Below are 18,485 nucleotides of genomic sequence, written 5' to 3'. Positions count from 1 at the left end.
CTGGGCTTTGTCTTGCGGGGCAGATGACTTTTCCCTTAGCTGGCTTTAGACTACTGCCTGGCCCAGGTGCCAGCAAGTGCAAACTTTCATGTATGCTTGGCAGCTTGAAAGGTGCCCTTGGGCTGTTGGAAATGGTTGAAAGTTGGTCATGGTGCTTGGCGCGTGAAATATCTGGTATATGACACTTAAACATGCTTGTGTTTATTGCTTCGCTATTTGGGAAAACACCATGTTCTATATCACACGTCTGTAACTACGTCGAATGCCCCATGCTTGGTTTTTATAAGCACACATATCTTGTTCTTCTTCACTCTAAACAAGGAAGAAAGTAAAAAATCTTAAATGTACAGACTCATAATCATAAAGTTCATCTCTGACGAAAATGATAAATGCCCTCTGCCTGGTATTCTGCCATTACAGCGCCGGCGCTACAAGAAACTCGAGTATCTCATAGGCCAGCTCAAAATATATCTTCCGCCGCTTTGATTCACCTTCGTCCTTGAATCCAGTAGTGAGGCTCCCTCCCTCTAGCGCATCGAGGTGGTCGCAAAATAAGGCGAAGGTATCATCGGATATCATAACCTTTTCCAAAGCGCGTAGTTTTATGCAGCGCTTTAGCAAATCTCCGTCAATGTGCATGATCCTGGGGCTTGGTTGCAAATCTAAACTCATAATGTCCACCTTATCATTAATCGCAGACTTGTCGAACAAAGCCATAGCGGAGTTTTGGTGCGCCAATGTCTGAACCATGAGTAAAAATCGCCACAACTCAAGGCCAAGAAGCGAAAACTGTTTCATGGAGCCATCTAAAGAGACACCGATAATATCTGACCCATCATGGGTGCTCGGTAATGTTCCGTAGCGCCGATGGGTATTGTCCACAAGCCATAGCGGCCGGCTGCGCGCTCGTATGAACCTTCTCACCGAAGATGCTAGCATGCTTTCGAATACAACTTCAAACTCTCGATCTCGCTGCCCCAGAGGAACCCAGAGACCTGTAATGAAGCCAGCTTGGTCCGATACAAGAGTTAGTGGCCATTGGCCATTACCTTCAGCCGGATTGCCCACATCTATCATATGAATTGTTCTTCTAGCGACCTGGTCGCAGTGTATGAGTTCCATAGTGCTTTCATCTGACTGGTAATCTATGACTTCCAACGAATGCAAGCTTGTGAGTGCAAAAAGCTTGCCTTTGAATATGCGCAGTTGAGTTGCTGGGGAATCCAATTGGAATTGCTTCACAGGTTTCAGCTTCCTCTCCGCCAGATCGAGGATCTCCCAATGAAGTGTCTGATCAACACAGTACAGCAGTCCTTCCTCATTTCCCACTATTGAATATATTGGGCCTGAAAGTTGTTTCTTATATCGTGTCCAATATCTCAATTGTCTGCTCTCCCCTTCACGCGAGCGAGCATCCAGCTTTTCCGTGGAGACAATTATGAGTCTCCCGTGATGTGTGGTCACGATGATAAAAGGAAACACCTTGCCGTCCTTTTTGTAAAGCCATTCGTGAAGCCCATGTATTTTATCTTCGGGATGACCCAGACCAGAAATGTATTCGGCATGATTCTTGTCCTTATCAGTTGGGACAGAGATGATTGCTCCCGTATCGGGATCAATGAATACCAGGGTGGGTTTATTATCGGTAATCATGGCGACTACCAGGCAATTCAGCATCTGTGAGAATATTATCCTTGTTGGGGTGCCTTGAATAGGAATAGGCCGAGGCACATTTCCAACTTGAGGACCGAAATCAGCCAAGAGCAGCCTTGAGCCCGCGAGTATCAGCAGAGATGTGTGCCCGTTTTGTCCAGATAGATTTTGTGAGATCTTGTGAATTGAGTGAATCGGGGGGGATGGCATGGATGGCTCGTTCGAATCTGTTAGCCAAATGAATTGCTTATTGGTAAATTTACAGTTCTTTGGAGAAAAATCGCTGAGAAGGATCAATCTGTTGTCGCAACAAGCAAATGTGGCCGACGCTTCATCAAAAGGAATTGAGGAGGGAAACACATCAACCCGTGCTACCCCGATAACTTCGGTATTCCAATTTATATCGTCCGGAGATGAGTCAGATACTCGAGCAGTGATAAGACTACCGCACCGAGTACCTAAGACAAGATGAATCTCGTCGGTGCCTTGGTCTGCGACGGAGATGCTCGTCAGAGCTTCGAGCTCGGTACTAGCCCCTTGATCCACTATGGTATGTCAGTCGGAGCTCGGCAAAATGAAGAGCAATCAAACAATTAAAATGTTATTCAAGGGGATAATGGAAAGACATACCAAGATTAGCTGTAATCGCTTTCGCAACAATGGGCTCCCCAGTCGTTGAGTAGATAGATAGCCATGGAACTCCATTGCACATGGACGTAGCCACAATGAAAGTGTTGCTCGAGACAGTAAATATCGACACACAAGTCACTTCACCTTGTGCATCCCAGCTTCTTATCAAGCTGAATTCGATTTCCTGGGCTCTCATAACGTGGAGCCGAGAAACTTTATTAGTGTGCGTAGAGAATACTACTATATGGCCAATGCAAAAAGCACTCTCTGCTGTTGCATTAGCTATACCAAGGGCTTCCGCAATTAAGCATCGTGAACTAAGTAGACAATCAGTATTTTGATACTAAAGTGGAGTTTGGATAGTTCAGTATGATCCCGTACCTTCCTGTGGGGGTGGCCACATTTATGGAATTTTCAGTGACCTGAATTATAGTATCTGACACTTGAACAGCGTGAAGAGTTCTGGATGTCAGATCAAACGGTGTATCTTCGGTTGGAACCGCATCGACTTGGTCGAGGCTTTCTGAGAACCGGAGAACAATTGATGAGTGCGGTAGTGCCAGAAGGCCATACAAAACCGTTTCGTTGCCGTGGTGTATAGTAAATGTCCATGCTTGCCTAATGGGCTCGCCGGTTTCAATGTCCAGCCCAATTCTAGCTTGTATTCCCCATCTCCATTGCACCACGCTACCTTTTAGGCCACGGCAAGATGCACTGAATATGCTATCTTGCTTGCGCACTCTATTCTGCTGTACGGTTGTTGACTGGTATTGGTCTATTTGAAGATCTGTATTGTTCGCACCCCAGGTTGAAAACTCATTCGTAGTTGTCATATCAATAACGGGAGACCAGTTGGACAGGATGCTAACCTGCTGGATGTCCTCACGGGGAGCGAGCTAAACATAAAAGGAGGGCCATCGTTAAACACAGTCCACAGTGCAAGTGTCATTCTTTGGAGGATGCTTACCTTCCAAATGCCTCCTGGGCCAGAATCTCCACCAATCATGAGAACGTCGGAAAAGATGTCATAAGCTGAAGTAAACGCCGTATCGATATTGGCCTCCAGGCATCCGACATTAGTCACAGAAGGAAGCAATTCAGCCGCATCTATTTCAATATGTATAATTGCGCCATCTTCACGGGCCAAGTAAATGATGTCTGTTTTTTCAAGATACTTCTTCCTGCGAAACGGCCGCGCCCAGGCGACCCAGAGCGGATCGCCATGCCCATGATATAGCGGCGTGGGCGCAGGTGGCTCCGCCGGTAGCATTTCAAACTCTGGCGCACCTGACAGAGCATACTTTACAATGCCGATATAGAACTCAGAGACGGCGAAAAAGGCTGTTTTGAATCTGAGTGGTATGAGCAGCAGGGGCATCTTGTGCTCCTTAGGAAGCCGAGTGCCGACTCTTTCTTCAGAAAGGATGAGTTGAAGATCATCACCCAACTCCCATTCGTACGTTGCCATACGAGAGATGGGAGGTCCATTGATACGCTCTCTTCGAACAATTATTAATATTAAAATAATATGATGATGATCCTCTGGGCGAGGAAATAGAAACTCCATTTTTTGAACAACTCCGCTGACAGCCCTGATGCGAAAGGATTTGATGGGGTTGATGTACTCTCGGTTTGCGTACTGTCGATTGAGCTCTGGTAAGGCCTCCAATTCGTATACAATGAAGATACCTTCCGGAGTTGCTGCAGCCATATATCGAGAAGACGGATCCACAGCAAGATGATAACCCACATAGGGTAGCAGCTTAGGATTTTCATATGTGCTCGTGACAAATTCCAGCCCCCCATCAGGCTTTTCCCTCACAAAGAGGAACAGCATCTGACAAGATTCTAGTACTAACACGAGCATCTGTGGAGGTAGTAAGCGAACTCGAAGGTCGTCGGAGATTCCATCTTCCCTCGGAGAGGATGGAGAGGGTGATGGCTCTTGTTTGACAGTGATAGGGTATGGGTCGTCGTCCAATCCACGTTCCAAGCTGCCGCCAAGAACTACGGCATTTCGAATTCGGTGTCCAAAGTCGGACTTGCGAACAACATCATGGACCTGGCCATCTCTTCCAAGCTCGCTGACTTGTACAAAGTGATCCTGATGAGGTATTGTTAGCCAAGAAAAATTCGAGAATTTCAAAAGCGGCATCCGATACAGTATAACTCGGGCTCTCATAGAATCGCTTGCCATAATAGAGGGGTACTTACGCCAATGAAAGCAATGTCGTTATGAGTGCTGGAGCGCAGCCGAGCCGGGAGTACCCATCGAACAACAGGGCTCTCAACAATAGTCTGGGACAGAATACCACAGACTGGTGGTTGCGGAAGAGGCTCAGAAGCCAGTTGTGGAGCGGCAGATGCCCTCAAGGCGGCTTGCAGGTTGACGGTTTCAGTAACCCACTCGCCGTCCCTCAAAACTCTGGTTTGGAAGGCCATTCTGTCGTTCTCATAGTAACGTCGCAAGAAAGTGTGAAAATAGTGCGATATAGACAAGCAGATGGCTCAGAATCAAAGAGAGCCCGAGTGTTGGCCTCTCAGGTTGCTTGCACGAGCCAGACGGGGATGCAGAGAAGTGTACTTTCAGAACAACTTCAGCTTCAAAAAGAGCATTTCACTTGACGCCTAGAGCTATGGGAACAATATCTTGATCATGGCGGCCAAAGAAAAGTAAAAAGTCGAAGATGATGCTGGTACAAGGCCTATATACGCTTAGGCACCGTTTGATGACGCTGATGTTGGAACATGCAGGCTGCTCACGCCTGTTAATTGAAGAGGGTGGTCAGGCGCCTGATGCTCTGAGAGCATTAATGCCGGGCAAGCTTAAAGTCAGGGCAGCAATTCAATTTGGAGGCAGCTCAAAGGCAAATGCTCAAGGATGAGACGAAGCTCGCCGGCGGTTGGCCTGGGTAACGTTAAAAACGAGATCGGGCGTCTTGGTCAACCTATATGTACCTGCTAAGCGGCTCCCTATCATGCCGCTCAGGGTACTTGGCGATAGCGGTGCCTGCTGTCAACAACTGGAGTCCTCGTACCAAATCCACTCCAAATATCTCAATGCTCAGCACCTACCTTTTAGAGGCGTATGTCAAGCACAGGCTCCGAAGACACAATCAAGGGCCAAAATGAGGAGGAAGCTGTTTGTCGTTTATTAGTAGCCAGTAGCACCCGTGCTTGCTGGAGCTGTGGAGTGGGGCTTTAGCTGTGGTTGGGTACAAGCTTCTGTATCCACCGCTGCCCACGCTGCATGTGCTGTACCAACAGCAGCTCCAGCACATGCGCGAAGATGCTTTGAAGCTTAGCTATGATGGCTGCCAAGGGCCATTTTGTGCTTGTTGAAGATAGATAACGCCTGTTGGTTGTAGAGCTAACCGTCTCGAGAACTGCTTCAGGCCAAGCAACCAGCCCAGGCTCGAGAGTCAAGTTTCAAGCACAGCGCGCAGTATGCCCGCATGTACTGCATGTTAATGCCCGCACACTCAATCGTCCGTTGTCATATCTCATCTCGTACGTCTCCGCATGGGTATATAATATGTATTACTACCATAGGCTTTTTTTCGGGCTTACACGTAACCAACAAGCCTAAGAGCAGTTTTCCAATAGCGCATGGGAGATACCCAAGTATTACAAATAGGCTTGCCTCCTCAATAATCATGCGAGTTCTGTAGCTGTGGGGAAGGATTTCGTTCTTGCATGCCAAAAATACAGTACTGCTGCTACTGCTAGGTAAGTATGGCAGACATCACGTCGGGGTTCAACGAAAGGATGCTTCTGCCTACTCTCCTGGCCACCATCTCGGCTGCTTAGCCGTCCATTTCAGGCTTCCAAGTTCAGAATTACCACCTATTTGTACCCAGCTGCTTTGTCTGGAAGAGGTTGCAACTTTAACCTATAGACACCGTCAAAAATCAGAATTTAGCTATTATTGGTAGCCCTATGAGTGAGACCGGATAAGACATGTGCTTAGAATTCTCTGTGAATTCTCAGCATTAGAATGGATGGACGTGGCTGCCGGGTCGTGGCAAGCGACGGGTGAAGCATGGGCGTGGGAAACATCGTGACTTGGCCCCCATCCATATTCTCACCACTCAGCCTGCCTCTTAGGATTCCTTTTGCCTATAAGATGTCATAATTACTTCCAATGTGAAGCTGATGGACGATGAGCTACTCCTGCTCTCGGCTCTCTGGTTGAATTCTGGATAATGCATGCATATGGTCATCAGCGTGGTCCATATGGCCCTCCCTCATGTATGGATTGAGGGATATACGCAAAAAAACGCCGCCCAGTCCTCTAGTCGAATATTTGTACCTGTTTAGTATCTTTGTTTTTGTTTTGTCCATCAACCGGAGATACTACTTTCAAAACTACATAGAGTACCGTTAGCTCGACACCTAACATTGATAACTGCACATTAGAAGGCCTCAGGTTTCCATATACCGCCGATTTCAGCACCCCCTTAATCATTTGACAAATATTCAGCCACTTGTATCACATACTCTACATTAAGTCATAGTAATGATGACTTTGGGGTAGCATCTATGCGGCCCCAGCCCGCACAATCCACTTGTTAGACGCGCGTACTTCTATGCTACTGTAAGCACGAAGAATATGGGCAGCTTATACAAGTATCACTTCTACTCAAGATGTTAAATTCCCTGCCGCTACGCATGAAGATAAAAATCCTACGAATTCTTTAGGATGCATCTAGATTCTTCGTACTTGTAAGCACTCTCCGTGAGGACGGGTCCTGCAACCAATAAGGCTGGCCGCCTCGGATTACATCCACCTTCATATATATTGAGTATGGTAGCCTTCCTATATGCTTCGTACCACTCGCATTCGGTGTCAGCTGATCAAGCATTGGTTGTGAATTTTTATTCTGAGTCCCATGGCGAGGAGGAAGAACCACCAATAGTAGAACTATTCGTTTTCGTTATGGAGACACTGCTGTTGACTATTTGCTGCAGCCTCCCCTGGTGTATCCACTCGGTGAGAGATGAGACCAGGATTGGATGCTTAAAGGGTGCAGAGCCTAGCCAACCAGAATTTCTCATTGGTGGGTCCTTGTAGGCAGTTCGAATCCAAGCCTTGGTCCTTGCCAGCATGTGCAAACCAATGCCTGTGTAGAGGACTGGTGGTATGTTTGGTGACGATAGGTTTGGTGCTGAATTTACGGAGTCCAAATAAATTCCCTGTATTATATATATTTCGACACAATGCCGAATATTCCTCCGCTGAGTAAATCATAATCAACATATAGACACTCTCCGAACATGGGTTTTTCTTCCCATTATAATAGCTTCTTAAGGATTGAGACCCTAAGGTCCAGCTCAAAGTTTCAGCAAAAGAGCAGGGCTATAAGTACTAGGTACGAAGTAGAGAGCTACAGAAATTTTTCGACAAAGGAAAACAATACTAGGTGGATTTGGTCTTGGATGAGATTGATGTGTTGCTTGAGTTCAAATATAGGGTTGCAATCTATGCCAGCGCATAGGTTAAAAGATACCGCTGCAGCCAATTCAGCGTATTAGGAGTGAGTATCCGTAATGGACAACCTGAAACTACATGTATCAGGTCTTTGTAATTCTTATCGTTGGGTGATTTCCAGTATAATATTTATATTGATTTCCGTTGCATATACTTTATATATAATAACTACCTATTCTGTTAAATACAGAGGCTATATTGAGGCTCAAACGGTGTAGAAGCGCCAACGGTTTCAGCATGTGATCGCCCTGATGCTTGTATGTGCCGTGGTCTGGCCCCAGATGGCTGCTCGTAGCGCGAACTCCACCAAGAACACTAAGCTCCATGGGATAGCAGATGCAGCCCGACGCTTAATTTACTCCTGCAATAACGCAGTGCCATGCTAGTCGCGACACCAAAGCACCGAATTCGCACATGAGCCTGGAACAAGAGCTGGTCGATACCGCTGGCCTCCACCGCGATGATGTCGACTTTGCCGAACCAGAGGATCCTGTAGACGATCCAGGCCCCAGTCCAGCCGTGGCCCTGAAGACCAGCGAGATCCTCGCAGCCTGCACCTGGAGAGATGCCACACGGCTGAGAGCTCTGGCCGAGTCTGAGGGTGGCCTGCTCGCCGATACACTACGGCAGGCGGCCTGTATGTACTCATGACTGATCTTTCATTCGATCTCCCTTGCTTTCTTTCTCTTTATGCCACTCAAATCCAGTTATATGCTAACTTGATTCTTCCACAAGGGCCCATATTGCTTGGCTTATCTCCCCCAGCCGATGAGAAGGAAGGCGACGCCACACATTCGGCAGATCCTGATGCCGCTCCCCTAGACGACGACTGGAAAGAATTCCCACGCCATAAAGATGAAGACCAGGTTCAACTCGATGTAAATCGATCCTTTATCCATTATCCCAATGGTATGTCTCTTAAAGTTCATCACAAGCAAGGGATCTACAGATGCCGTTATAGTAGGACTAACAAGATTCAATGGTTTCTTACTTTAGATCAGTCTGAGGCACAGTTACAGGATCGAAAGCGTGAATTATCGAATCTCATCGTCGAAGTTCTCCGCCGACACCCATATCTCTGCTACTTTCAAGGATACCATGATATCTGCCAGGTATTCCTCCTGGTCCTAGAGCCAGCGGCTAGAGCGCCGCTGGTTTCGCGGCTCTCTGTCCTCAGAATCCGCGACTTCATGCTGCCCAGCCTCAGCGCCACAACCGCGCAGCTAAAACTCCTCCCCGACATCCTGGCCCGGGCAGACATCGAGCTCCGTCGGCATCTCTCCAGCATAGAACCCTTCTACGCTCTTGCGGGCACCCTTACTATGTATGCTCACAATATTGAGCGATACAAGGATATAGCTAGGCTGTTTGACGTCATCTTGGCGCGCGAGCCTACCTTTTCCATATACCTGTTTGCCCAGATAGTCATAGATCGCCGTGAAGAGATCCTTGAAATTGACGAGCCTGATATGCTTCAAGTCATTCTCGGCCGAGTCCCTCCAGAATTGGACTTGGATGCCCTCATCAAGAGATCTGTAGATCTTTATATCCAGCACCCTCCCGAGACGTTAAGATCATGGCGTCAAATTTCTGCGTCCAGCGTCCTCAAAACGTCCAGGGATGTAGATGAAAGCGCGCGACAAACTATAGAGGATGGCCATCAATACTTCGAGAAACAAGTCAAGGAGATACAGTGGGAGGAGCTAAGAATGGGAGTCAGAAGGAAAATCTGGCTATACAGGCGCCCTGTCAGGTTCATCGGAACAGCCATTCTGGTTGGAGTCGTGGCATTCTACCTCCGGCGGAACCCTACTCTTCTGCAGTACATATGGTCCCTTTTCCCAGGCCAACAATGAGATTGCTATTTATAAGGAGAAGAATAAGAACAGTTATGAAGAATCCTACTATAGAAATTTTGTGCGCAGTCTTTTTATAGATGTACCTATCTAATATTCAACCTTCTGCCATAAACATGCTATGCCTCCAGACGCCATACAATAGAAACCAGAATCCAACCCCAGTTCCACATCAATGCTTAGATCCAAAGTCTTGGTGCATACGATATTATAATTACTTTTGCTTCAAACGTAAATATGTACTTCTATGATTCGCCCTGGTATTTTTGCTTTAGTTCCTCAAAGTGCTCCTGTTGCTCCTGCGCTAACTTGCCCGTTTCATCGCCGATAATGGTAAGAATCAAGGAATAGTTGTTATATAAGAATCGCTCGCTTTTTCTCGTATCGCCATGCGTTTGACTATGTCGAGTCAGGAAAGCTTCGACTTCAGACCGCAAACGGCGAACACTACCGACGACAGGCTCATCGTCGCCAGCTTCGGTAGAGAGGGCCAGGAAGCTTTGGAGCAATTGCCCAAATCGCTGAGTAACCATGTGTGGTGCAGCGGACAACTTCAACTGGTCGGCCCGAGCCAGTTTCGCGGGAGCAGCATTAGTCAATAGTCGAACGGATTCGCAATGGCGGTCCATGATAACCTGCAACCGCGGCCATAACAGCATATTTGTGCCGTTAATATAGCCATCCACGGCAGGGACCTTTCGCCTTTGAAGATCAAAAGCAAAGTGTTGATTAAGCCGAATGCAGAGTAAGAGACCCAGGGCATCAAAGGTCTCGCTTACAAGGGTTCTCGAAAGCACCCTGCCGACCTCAAACGTTGGCTCAAATATGTAGTTGAAGTTTTTAGATATTTGTGAATAAGATAAGGCGGGTGCGAAAAAAGCCGCCAAGAAGGTATACTCCGCTGTCGCATTATCGATGAGAGCCAAGTTAAAATTTCGAAAGGGAACTTCTAAATAGTGAGTTGATTGGTCCTCCTCTGCCAGGTATGATGAGATGGCCGAGGTGCTCTTCGTCCGTAGCATATCAATCCGACGTCCAAGGTTGTATGCATCATGTGGTGGACCTGCAACACGGCTACTGGATAAAACGGCAGTTTTCCTTGTCGCGTCTTCCTGTCCCAGAACATCATTTTTGTCCAGAATATGAAGTTTGAGCTTGGCCAAAGCTCTCTCATAGCGCGTGAACTGATTGAGGTAATACCATCGCATCGTGTTCATGTACGCCTGCGAAATTTCTTCCGCGAGAGTAGCATGATGTTTATGGAGAAATGTGTAGAGGTCTTTGAACTTTAGGAAATTTTGTTGCTGGATGATTTGCGCATTAATGTGAGGCGACCGAAGGGCCTTTATCTGGGCGACGAGAAAGTCGCGAATACGCTCGACAGCCTGTAGCACCGCATGTTAGTCGATATTGCGGTTACCTATTGTCAAGATTAAGCTGATAGACGGTACCTTTAATATTAATTTCTCCAATATCGGAACAAGCTCTTCACTGGCTTTGCCCTGCTGTGTTCCCGATAGCTTCTGCACGGCTGAAGCTCTCTTGTCCAACTCATTCAAAGTTTTCGCCCATGCTTCATCGATATGGCTCGTTGTTATCCTGGAAATCGTCTCAGGCGACACACTCAGCTCTTCCACCAATGGGCCGAGAGCCTTCTCTATTCGTTTTCGATTCTCCAATCTTCGACTCAATTCGCTGGAACGGGTTTGCAAAGTTTCGATGTCGGCTGAAACGGTGGAAAGGTCATTGCGAAAATCCGCAAGATTGATTTCGACGGAGTTCAAGATGTCGTCGCATGCGACAATAGATCGATGCAGGGCGTCGAATCGGGCTTTGTCATTCTCATCTATAAATGGCATATTAGCAAGCAAAATACAGTCGCCTGGGGCGGTATGTCGGAATTGCAACGCACACTCGCTCGCATTCGGGGGCCGGCGGAAGCTTATGGCATCACCATCGAAGCTCCCGGCGGCCAGCTCCTTTAGAGACAGCCCTCCGAAATCGACATCAAGCCCCAGATCCTCCTCTTTGATCAAGCTAGCCCTGCCCTGAGCCTTGCCTACAATCTCCGAATCTGCCGCCAATAGCCTCTCTAAGATGTTCACCGAGTCTGGAACCTGAGGCGCAGCTGGCTGTTTCATTTCTGAGCCATTGGGCCTGCGTGATGACGCCAACAGCGATGTTGTAGAGTCGCTGGATACTAATGACAGAGACGACCCCCTCGGAGAAGGCCCTTGCCGCTGAGAGGTTACATAGGGGCTGAGATTGGCTTGTGTCTTTCGCGGAAGCGGCGAGTTGTGTCGGCTGGTGATCTGAGGAGTCGAGGGCCCGGACGCGCTGGCTTGACTCCCTGAGAGACGGTCGAGCCACATGGTGCGAGAGAAGTCGGGAGCTGGTGTTGGGGGTTATCGGTGGAGGAAAAGAGGGTGTCTCGCGATCATGACCGTCTCATCGCTTGGGGAAAGAGACTTGAGTGCCGAGCAGTCACTACGTCTAAACAATTGGTGGTCACGGTGCTCCAGTATATTGAGCATACCTCAGGTGCTGTTAACTGTCCAATACGGAGTGCTCAGTGAGACGACCAGCTAGTTGAGTTGTAGCAGCGAGGCTATGCGACAGTGGAGACGAGCTCGGGGCTATCGATTAGCGCCGTGTCTGGTGAAGGGGACGTGCTACAATATGGATCTCGGCGGGGATTGAATAGTAAGGTACGTACTTTAAGGTAAGCGGTGCTAGTTGCAGGCCTCAGTGCCTGTCCGTGCCTACACACTAAAATCCATCCATTCTTACTGCCAGATGCTTGCTCTGGAGCTCAAACCCGCCAGCAGCCGTGGCCACCATCTCCAAGCTCATTGGCAGCGCTTTGAGTCAAAAGTGTCAAGAAAGATGGTCTGTCTGGGCTCTAGGCTCTGCACGGCCAGCGAATGCATGCATCTCTGCTGCAGAAGCTTCATCTCTGTTACAGATTGATCACCAACGCATATCACGCGACTAGTAGGAGATACCGTGCAGCAATCTCATAGCAAGCCGCGGCGTGCGACAGCTTTGCTGCCAGCTCGCAATTAAACTTTGCCAGGGGATCGTGGCTGTTCCTCTTTTCGGCCAAGGAAGAAGAGCTCAGAGTACTACTAATCTAGTAGTATCTAATAGCTATTTCAGCGTCACTGGTTTCCATGCTTTCTCCCATTGAATTGTTTAGCTCCTTAGCTCGGCAAGATGCTAGTAGAGACAGCTCGGATCATGTTATTTCATACATCATGCATGAGTGCTACCAGCTACCAGTAGGGTTTCGCAGACCGAGATGCGGAGTTGTGCGTGTGTGTGTGATCATCTTACCCTTTCCACACAGAGTGAGCTCATGCAGCCTCCCCGCTCCCGAGAGCAAAATTGGGATACTTTCATGGCACCGCAGCTGCAGAGAGCCTAGATGCGGTGGCACCTTGGTACCTGCTACCTTTAGATACAGTGCTAATGGGCATCAAAACAGATGATGCGTGGGCAGTTTTCAAAGTTGTAAATACTGTATGCATTGTACCGTACCTACTATATAGTAGGTAGAGGTATGGTAGGTACTAGTGAGTTGCTGCCCACCGCAGCTCAGCAGCTCTCGCCTACTAGAGACTCTTAGCCATCCATACACTTATTAAGCACCGTAGCCACGACAAGCCTCGGAATTGTCTCTTAATAAAAATTTTCCCTAAGAAGGCTGGCTCAAGCCGCCTGACTATCTAGGAAAAGAAGAGAAAAAAAGACGAGAAAAAAAGTACCAAACCTTACTGGCCGGGTCCAAAAGGTACTAAATCCGCTTCCCAAGAGGCAAAGCTGCGTCCCACAGCCGCCCAGGCAAAATTAACGCCAGGGCCAATCACACTGGCGAAAAAAAAATTCAGGTAACGCACCTTTTCTACCCCCTCCGTCCACCTTTTGCTCTTCTCCTCTCACCTCTCAATTTCTCCTCTCCACATAACTCTCAGCACTCTCCACTGTCTGTCTGCCGCGCAGACTCTCTCTCACTCTTCGTCTTCTTTCTTTTGCTTCACGACAAGTTCGATTTTTGCGCAATCCATCACCATGGCTGACGAGGTAAGTCGTCCATCTCTCACGAGCATCTTTGCGCTGCCTTTACACAAGAGAAAAACCACCCCGCAATCGTCTTGGCTGCCCCTCGACTGAGCGACACCCCACATCACAATATTTTACAATTTTTTTTTTTTTTGTAGATTTTGCCAGATGAGCCTCTGCGCCTGCCATGATAATTCTTTCTACAAGATCGGCTCCAAGCTCTTTGTCAAAATTACAATTCGCCTAAATTTGCTTCATTGTGTACCATAGATGCTAATCTTGTTATCCATCTACAGCATGATGTTACCTTCGAGTCCGCCGACGCCGGCGCGTCTCTCACCTACCCCATGCAGTGCTCTGCTCTGCGCAAGAACGGCTTCGTCGTGATCAAGGGCCGCCCCTGCAAGATTGTCGACATGTCCACCTCCAAGACTGGCAAGCACGGTCACGCCAAGGTCCACCTTGTCGCCCTTGACATCTTCACTGGCAAGAAGTACGAAGATCTTTCTCCCTCCACTCACAACATGGATGTCCCCAACGTCACTCGTCGTGAGTACCAGCTTGTAAGTCAATCTTGGTCCCAGGATGAAAATTTGAGGAAAATGGAGAGAAAAAAATGAAAATTGAGATTTATTGACACATTTTTGTAGCTCGACATCTCTGACGATGGCTTCCTCTCCCTCATGAACGACGACGGTGACACCAAGGATGATGTCCGCATGCCCGACGGTGAGATTGGTGAGAAGATCAACAAGCTCTTCAAGGTTGACGAGAAGGACACCAGTAAGTTGCTCTATACTGACATGATGAACCATTATTTAAAAGCCGATCCTAACCTTTGTTTCTAGACGTTGTTGTCCTCACCTCCATGGGTGAAGAGGCCGCTATTGAGGCCAAGGAGGCTCCCAAGCAGGCTTAAATTAACAATCCTACTTTCCTCCGCCAATTGAGTAAAATGAAGATTTAGGATTTGTTTATAGCCCCCTCGTTTCCTTCCACCTCTTGGCGTTTACTGCGGCCGTCGTAACATCGAATATCCTTGGGTTGATGTATGGGTCGTTCCGCTCGAAGGTTGATGGATCGGATTTTTTCAGCTAGTTTCAATACTTGGCACTTCAAATACCCTTTCAAAGGGCCAATACAGTTTCCTTTGTCCTTCACGAATCATGGCCAAAGCTGCCCAGATGAAAGTTTGCGTAGCTGGGAATTATGATAGAAAATGAAGATAAAAAAATGAATGTGCATATTGGCTTGCTGTACAATCTATAAACCTATACAAAACGTGATATGCATAACCGTAAATGACTTGATATTTTATTAAATTTTTATTTTTCTCCGTTAAGAGCTATGAATGTGTGGAACTTGGTGTCAGCAGTGAAAGCTAAAAATACCAGCGGGTTAGTAGGTACTGTCTAGCGGGCTGTCGGCAAGCAAAGCGAGCATCCTAGATCTAAGATACGCTAGCTTGTTCTTTTCAGTATAGCAGTCTCAAATTGCAAATTCATGACTTCATCCACGGCTTCATCGCACGGTACTGCATCTTTGGTTACTTTATTCTTCGTTTAATTTTTCTTCTCTCTTCTCCCTTTTAACTAGATACTACGATACAACATGAAGGCAAGCTTCTTGATTGCTGCTGGAGTCGTACCGCCTAAGCCGTGAAATCTACGCTCACCCACCCCAGCTAGACGGAGCCATATATCATTTCTAGCCTCTCAAACGCAGTTCAGAGAGGCAGCCTACGATGGAAGCACCAGGAGGACTTCGTAGAATGCCCCGAGGGGAGAGATGCCCCGAGTGCGGTAGCCAGAAATGGTACCTGCAGGACGGGCTGAGGTTTTGCGCCCGAGGCCATCAGATCGAGGTGAGTGTCTCTTTATTGACATTATCACGAAAGAAAGATTGGCTATAACCATGTGCTGATCAACCGTAGGGTTTCATCCAATTTGATCTGGGTGATATTGAAGACTCTGGTAAAATGGGAGCCGTGTCTCGACGTGAAAAAGTCAGCAGAGACCAACGGAAAAGGGCACCACTTACTGGCCAAGCGGGCAGAGATCTTTACCTCGAATCCCTTCAATTGATTATTAGAAGCCAATTGACATGGCTCATCAGTGAAAGGGGTCACAGAGAAGAGCTCGAAACTGTCGTTCGCGACTTATGGGACTTGCGAATCAGAGGATCTAATTCTGGCTTGGCGGATGATACCCACGAAGAAGAAGAACTGGAGATTTTCAGCTCTGAGCCTCCTCAAAACTCAGCCTTGGCAAGCTGGCAGCGACAGTCCAGAAAACAAAGCTGGGATCCTGAATTGGGTTCGCGGTGGCCATTGCCGCGTGTTCCCGATACGCTCGCAATCTGCTATTTGGGATGTATCCTGCTGAGGATACCTACTCATCTTGGTGAAGTTATTCGATGGGCTAATAATGGCAGTCTTTTGTATAAAAAATGCGTGAGTAATATGGCTTATAAACATGATTTCCCGATGCTAACCAGAAAGCAGTATCACTCTCTACCCCAAGAAATGCGTGATCGACTGCCCGCTGCATATATCAAGCTCTTAAAGCTGCCATTTCGCTCCCCTGTGGAAGGCGATGAGCTACATAGGGCTGTTATGGATTTGGTTCTCTCATACCATTTCAACTACAATCTAGTCTTCCCAGAGATTAATCATGTTCCAGAGCTCATACAATTTGCGAAGGAGCTTGCACTACCTAGTGAGTTGAGAGCGATGATTCTCAGCAACGAAAGTTTTCTCCTAATCGAATTATAGTTGAATCAATCATTGTGGCTCGAAAATTAGCATCTATCTTAGGGTACCAATTCCAATTCCCAATTGAGAAGCTGTCGAATACCCGATTAGATTACCCAGAGATACGACTGGTAGCGTTGCTCATTGTTGCTACCAAGCTTTCTTTCCCTTTTTCTGAGAACACTTCGATATCCCAGCCTCCTAACTTCGGTTCTCTCGAAATGCCTAGATTCGACTGGGAGATATGGCGACGGGGGAAAGAGGGCCTACCCACGCAGCACGATACGAAGACTTGCAAGTATGACTTTAATACGGTCACACCCAGCCAAATAGTCTCTATGGATGATGAGGAGCTCGACGCGTACTTCGCTCACGTCTCCAGTCTTATTGATGTCACTGGTGAGTCATTGGTGACAAGACCCTCGAGGTGATACAAGCTCTTACATAGAGAATCTAGGCGATAACCCGATTACAAAGTTTTTCCCAGTAGAAGACCAACCAACAAACATAAATCAAGCCGAGGATATTTCCACCACCGAGTTGGACGACGCAGTCAAAAGTCTCCTAGCGCAAACTATTGAATGCAATTCGTCAAGTTCTATTGAAACAGCCGAAAGCACTACAATGCCTATCTCAAGATATGAAGCATTCCGCAACGTTGACGATCTCACTGAGACAGCCTCCGATCTTTATAAAGCAGCAGGTATGTTTGTCGTCGACACACATACAACCCCTATATATATATGCAATACAGAAGCTAAAAGATATAAATACATCAAAGGTGCCGTAGTGGGAGCTTCTCTTGAAACCATGACAGACGCCATATACAGGGTCGAACGGACTATGGTTGTCTGGCAGACAAAGAACCGTCACGAAGAGGAGCTTTAGACGTAGCAAATAGTCAATCACATCGGCTGAATGAGGAGTGTATAAAAGCGTAGTTTATAGGTTATATTGACAGCTTGGAAAGTGCTGCAATTAAAATTTCCATATAATCTTATTAATTCATGAATAATATCAGCAATGGGCCTTACATATACCGAGCATCAGTGTTTACAGCATCAAGGACGCTACTCTGGTAATGGCAATAGGCTAAAGCAGGGTGGGTCGGTAGGAGGTCTAGCACTAGCAGCATTTAGGAAAGCCCTCTTGGGCACCCCATATTGAGGAATATTTTCTGTTAAAAGTCACGTGTGTCGGCTACTGACCTAGGGTTTTCCATGATTTGAACTTCCGCCCCACCAAATTTGCGCGCAGAATCAGCGATTGAACCTTCACATCGTCAAGTATCACCAAAATCGTCCAAGAGTGAGTACCGCCGCCACGCCCAAGCGAGCTGCAGAATTCGTGATGAGAATGAAAATACTAACCGTAAATAGTGCAGATGTAAGCCCAGCAGAATAAAAAATCCCCGATATCGAACCCGGCAATCCGTACTAACAAATGCGAAAAGTTTCGTGAAGACCCTGACGGGCAAGACCATCACCCTTGAGGTCGAGTCCTCCGACACGATCGACAATGTCAAGTCCAAGATCCAGGACAAGGAGGGAATTCCCCCGGACCAGCAGCGATTGATCTTCGCTGGCAAGCAGCTCGAGGATGGCCGAACCCTGTCTGACTACAACATCCAGAAGGTGCGTCGCTAAGGAACTACATTTCTGAGTCGTCTATGCGAAAATCGTGGCGAGGAAATGGAAAATTGGAGAAAAAGAAAGAAAAAAAGAGGAATGGGATGCTAATGCGAATATACAGGAGTCTACCCTCCACCTGGTTCTCCGTCTGCGTGGTGGTATCATTGAGCCCTCCCTGAAGGCTCTCGCCTCCAAGTTCAACTGCGACAAGATGATTTGCCGCAAGTGCTACGTATGTACACCTTTTCATTAGCTGTCCGACGAGCTATTTCTTTCTCCCGTTGGTACTAATTGTCGCGTTTACAGGCCCGTCTCCCTCCCCGTGCTACCAACTGCCGTAAGCGAAAGTGCGGACACACCAACCAGCTTCGCCCCAAGAAGAAGCTCAAATAAATTATTTCACCAAAGAT

General features: G+C 47.5%; 5 protein-coding genes across 5 annotated transcripts; 3 read left to right on the top strand and 2 right to left on the bottom strand.

Moving 5' to 3' along the window:
* Nucleotides 1–298: 298 nt before the first annotated feature.
* On the bottom strand, nucleotides 299–4,847 carry GGI43DRAFT_354479 (mono-functional DNA-alkylating methyl methanesulfonate N-term-domain-containing protein). Its single transcript, XM_083202305.1, has 5 exons — nucleotides 4,498–4,847; nucleotides 3,251–4,387; nucleotides 2,665–3,179; nucleotides 2,284–2,600; nucleotides 299–2,198 (listed from the first exon to the last, which is right to left on the bottom strand). The coding sequence occupies exons 1-5, from the start codon at nucleotides 4,723–4,725 to the stop codon at nucleotides 415–417; spliced, it is 3,981 nt and encodes a 1,326-aa protein (XP_083061874.1). The 5' UTR covers nucleotides 4,726–4,847; the 3' UTR covers nucleotides 299–414.
* A 3,341-nt stretch (nucleotides 4,848–8,188) lies between these two features.
* Nucleotides 8,189–9,630, top strand: GGI43DRAFT_382999 (GTPase-activating protein GYP8; the record flags this gene model as incomplete). Its single annotated transcript, XM_083203319.1, has 3 exons — nucleotides 8,189–8,411; nucleotides 8,510–8,683; nucleotides 8,771–9,630. 3 exons carry the CDS (start codon nucleotides 8,189–8,191, stop codon nucleotides 9,628–9,630), a joined length of 1,257 nt encoding a protein of 418 aa, XP_083061873.1.
* Nucleotides 9,631–9,752: 122 nt separating this feature from the next.
* Nucleotides 9,753–12,174, bottom strand: GGI43DRAFT_354332 (Sac2 family-domain-containing protein). Its single transcript, XM_083202304.1, has 3 exons — nucleotides 11,543–12,174; nucleotides 11,082–11,476; nucleotides 9,753–11,015 (listed from the first exon to the last, which is right to left on the bottom strand). The coding sequence occupies exons 1-3, from the start codon at nucleotides 12,000–12,002 to the stop codon at nucleotides 9,876–9,878; spliced, it is 1,995 nt and encodes a 664-aa protein (XP_083061872.1). The 5' UTR covers nucleotides 12,003–12,174; the 3' UTR covers nucleotides 9,753–9,875.
* Nucleotides 12,175–13,668: 1,494 nt separating this feature from the next.
* Nucleotides 13,669–14,852, top strand: GGI43DRAFT_402871 (translation protein SH3-like domain-containing protein). Its single transcript, XM_083205729.1, has 4 exons — nucleotides 13,669–13,713; nucleotides 13,989–14,255; nucleotides 14,343–14,475; nucleotides 14,541–14,852. Exons 1-4 carry the CDS (start codon nucleotides 13,702–13,704, stop codon nucleotides 14,609–14,611), a joined length of 483 nt encoding a protein of 160 aa, XP_083061871.1. The 5' UTR covers nucleotides 13,669–13,701; the 3' UTR covers nucleotides 14,612–14,852.
* A 283-nt stretch (nucleotides 14,853–15,135) lies between these two features.
* Nucleotides 15,136–17,569, top strand: GGI43DRAFT_402869 (uncharacterized protein). Its single transcript, XM_083205728.1, has 6 exons — nucleotides 15,136–15,556; nucleotides 15,626–16,144; nucleotides 16,196–16,409; nucleotides 16,466–16,843; nucleotides 16,902–17,147; nucleotides 17,226–17,569. Exons 1-6 carry the CDS (start codon nucleotides 15,437–15,439, stop codon nucleotides 17,330–17,332), a joined length of 1,584 nt encoding a protein of 527 aa, XP_083061870.1. The 5' UTR covers nucleotides 15,136–15,436; the 3' UTR covers nucleotides 17,333–17,569.
* The last annotated feature ends 916 nt before the right edge of the window (nucleotides 17,570–18,485 follow it).

The sequence above is a fragment of the Trichoderma evansii genome, assembly GCF_050947405.1.
Source record: "Trichoderma evansii strain SZMC 28006 chromosome Unknown GGI43scaffold_7, whole genome shotgun sequence".
Taxonomy (NCBI): Eukaryota; Fungi; Ascomycota; class Sordariomycetes; order Hypocreales; family Hypocreaceae; genus Trichoderma; species Trichoderma evansii.
This window is presented reverse-complemented; position numbering and strand designations above follow the sequence as displayed.

What these genes read in the sequence shown, in the direction of transcription:
- GGI43DRAFT_354479 (XM_083202305.1), bottom strand. Translation starts at nt 4,725, where the DNA reads ATGGCCTTCCAAACCAGAGTTTTGAGGGACGGCGAGTGGGTTACTGAA. An exon ending in GCCCAGGAGGCATTTGGAAG is followed by an intron (nt 3,180 to 3,250) that starts GTAAGCATCCTC and finishes TTTTATGTTTAG; the next exon opens with CTCGCTCCCCGTGAGGACAT. An exon ending in GTGGCCACCCCCACAGGAAG is followed by an intron (nt 2,601 to 2,664) that starts GTACGGGATCAT and finishes TTGTCTACTTAG; the next exon opens with TTCACGATGCTTAATTGCGG.
- GGI43DRAFT_354332 (XM_083202304.1), bottom strand. Translation starts at nt 12,002, where the DNA reads ATGTGGCTCGACCGTCTCTCAGGGAGTCAAGCCAGCGCGTCCGGGCCC. An exon ending in GCCCCCGAATGCGAGCGAGT is followed by an intron (nt 11,477 to 11,542) that starts GTGCGTTGCAAT and finishes TGCCATTTATAG; the next exon opens with ATGAGAATGACAAAGCCCGA. An exon ending in TGGAGAAATTAATATTAAAG is followed by an intron (nt 11,016 to 11,081) that starts GTACCGTCTATC and finishes GCGGTGCTACAG; the next exon opens with GCTGTCGAGCGTATTCGCGA.
- GGI43DRAFT_402871 (XM_083205729.1), top strand. An exon ending in CTCGTCGTGAGTACCAGCTT is followed by an intron (nt 14,256 to 14,342) that starts GTAAGTCAATCT and finishes ACATTTTTGTAG; the next exon opens with CTCGACATCTCTGACGATGG. An exon ending in GGTTGACGAGAAGGACACCA is followed by an intron (nt 14,476 to 14,540) that starts GTAAGTTGCTCT and finishes CTTTGTTTCTAG; the next exon opens with ACGTTGTTGTCCTCACCTCC.
- GGI43DRAFT_402869 (XM_083205728.1), top strand. Translation starts at nt 15,437, where the DNA reads ATGGAAGCACCAGGAGGACTTCGTAGAATGCCCCGAGGGGAGAGATGC. An exon ending in CCCGAGGCCATCAGATCGAG is followed by an intron (nt 15,557 to 15,625) that starts GTGAGTGTCTCT and finishes GATCAACCGTAG; the next exon opens with GGTTTCATCCAATTTGATCT. An exon ending in GTCTTTTGTATAAAAAATGC is followed by an intron (nt 16,145 to 16,195) that starts GTGAGTAATATG and finishes ACCAGAAAGCAG; the next exon opens with TATCACTCTCTACCCCAAGA.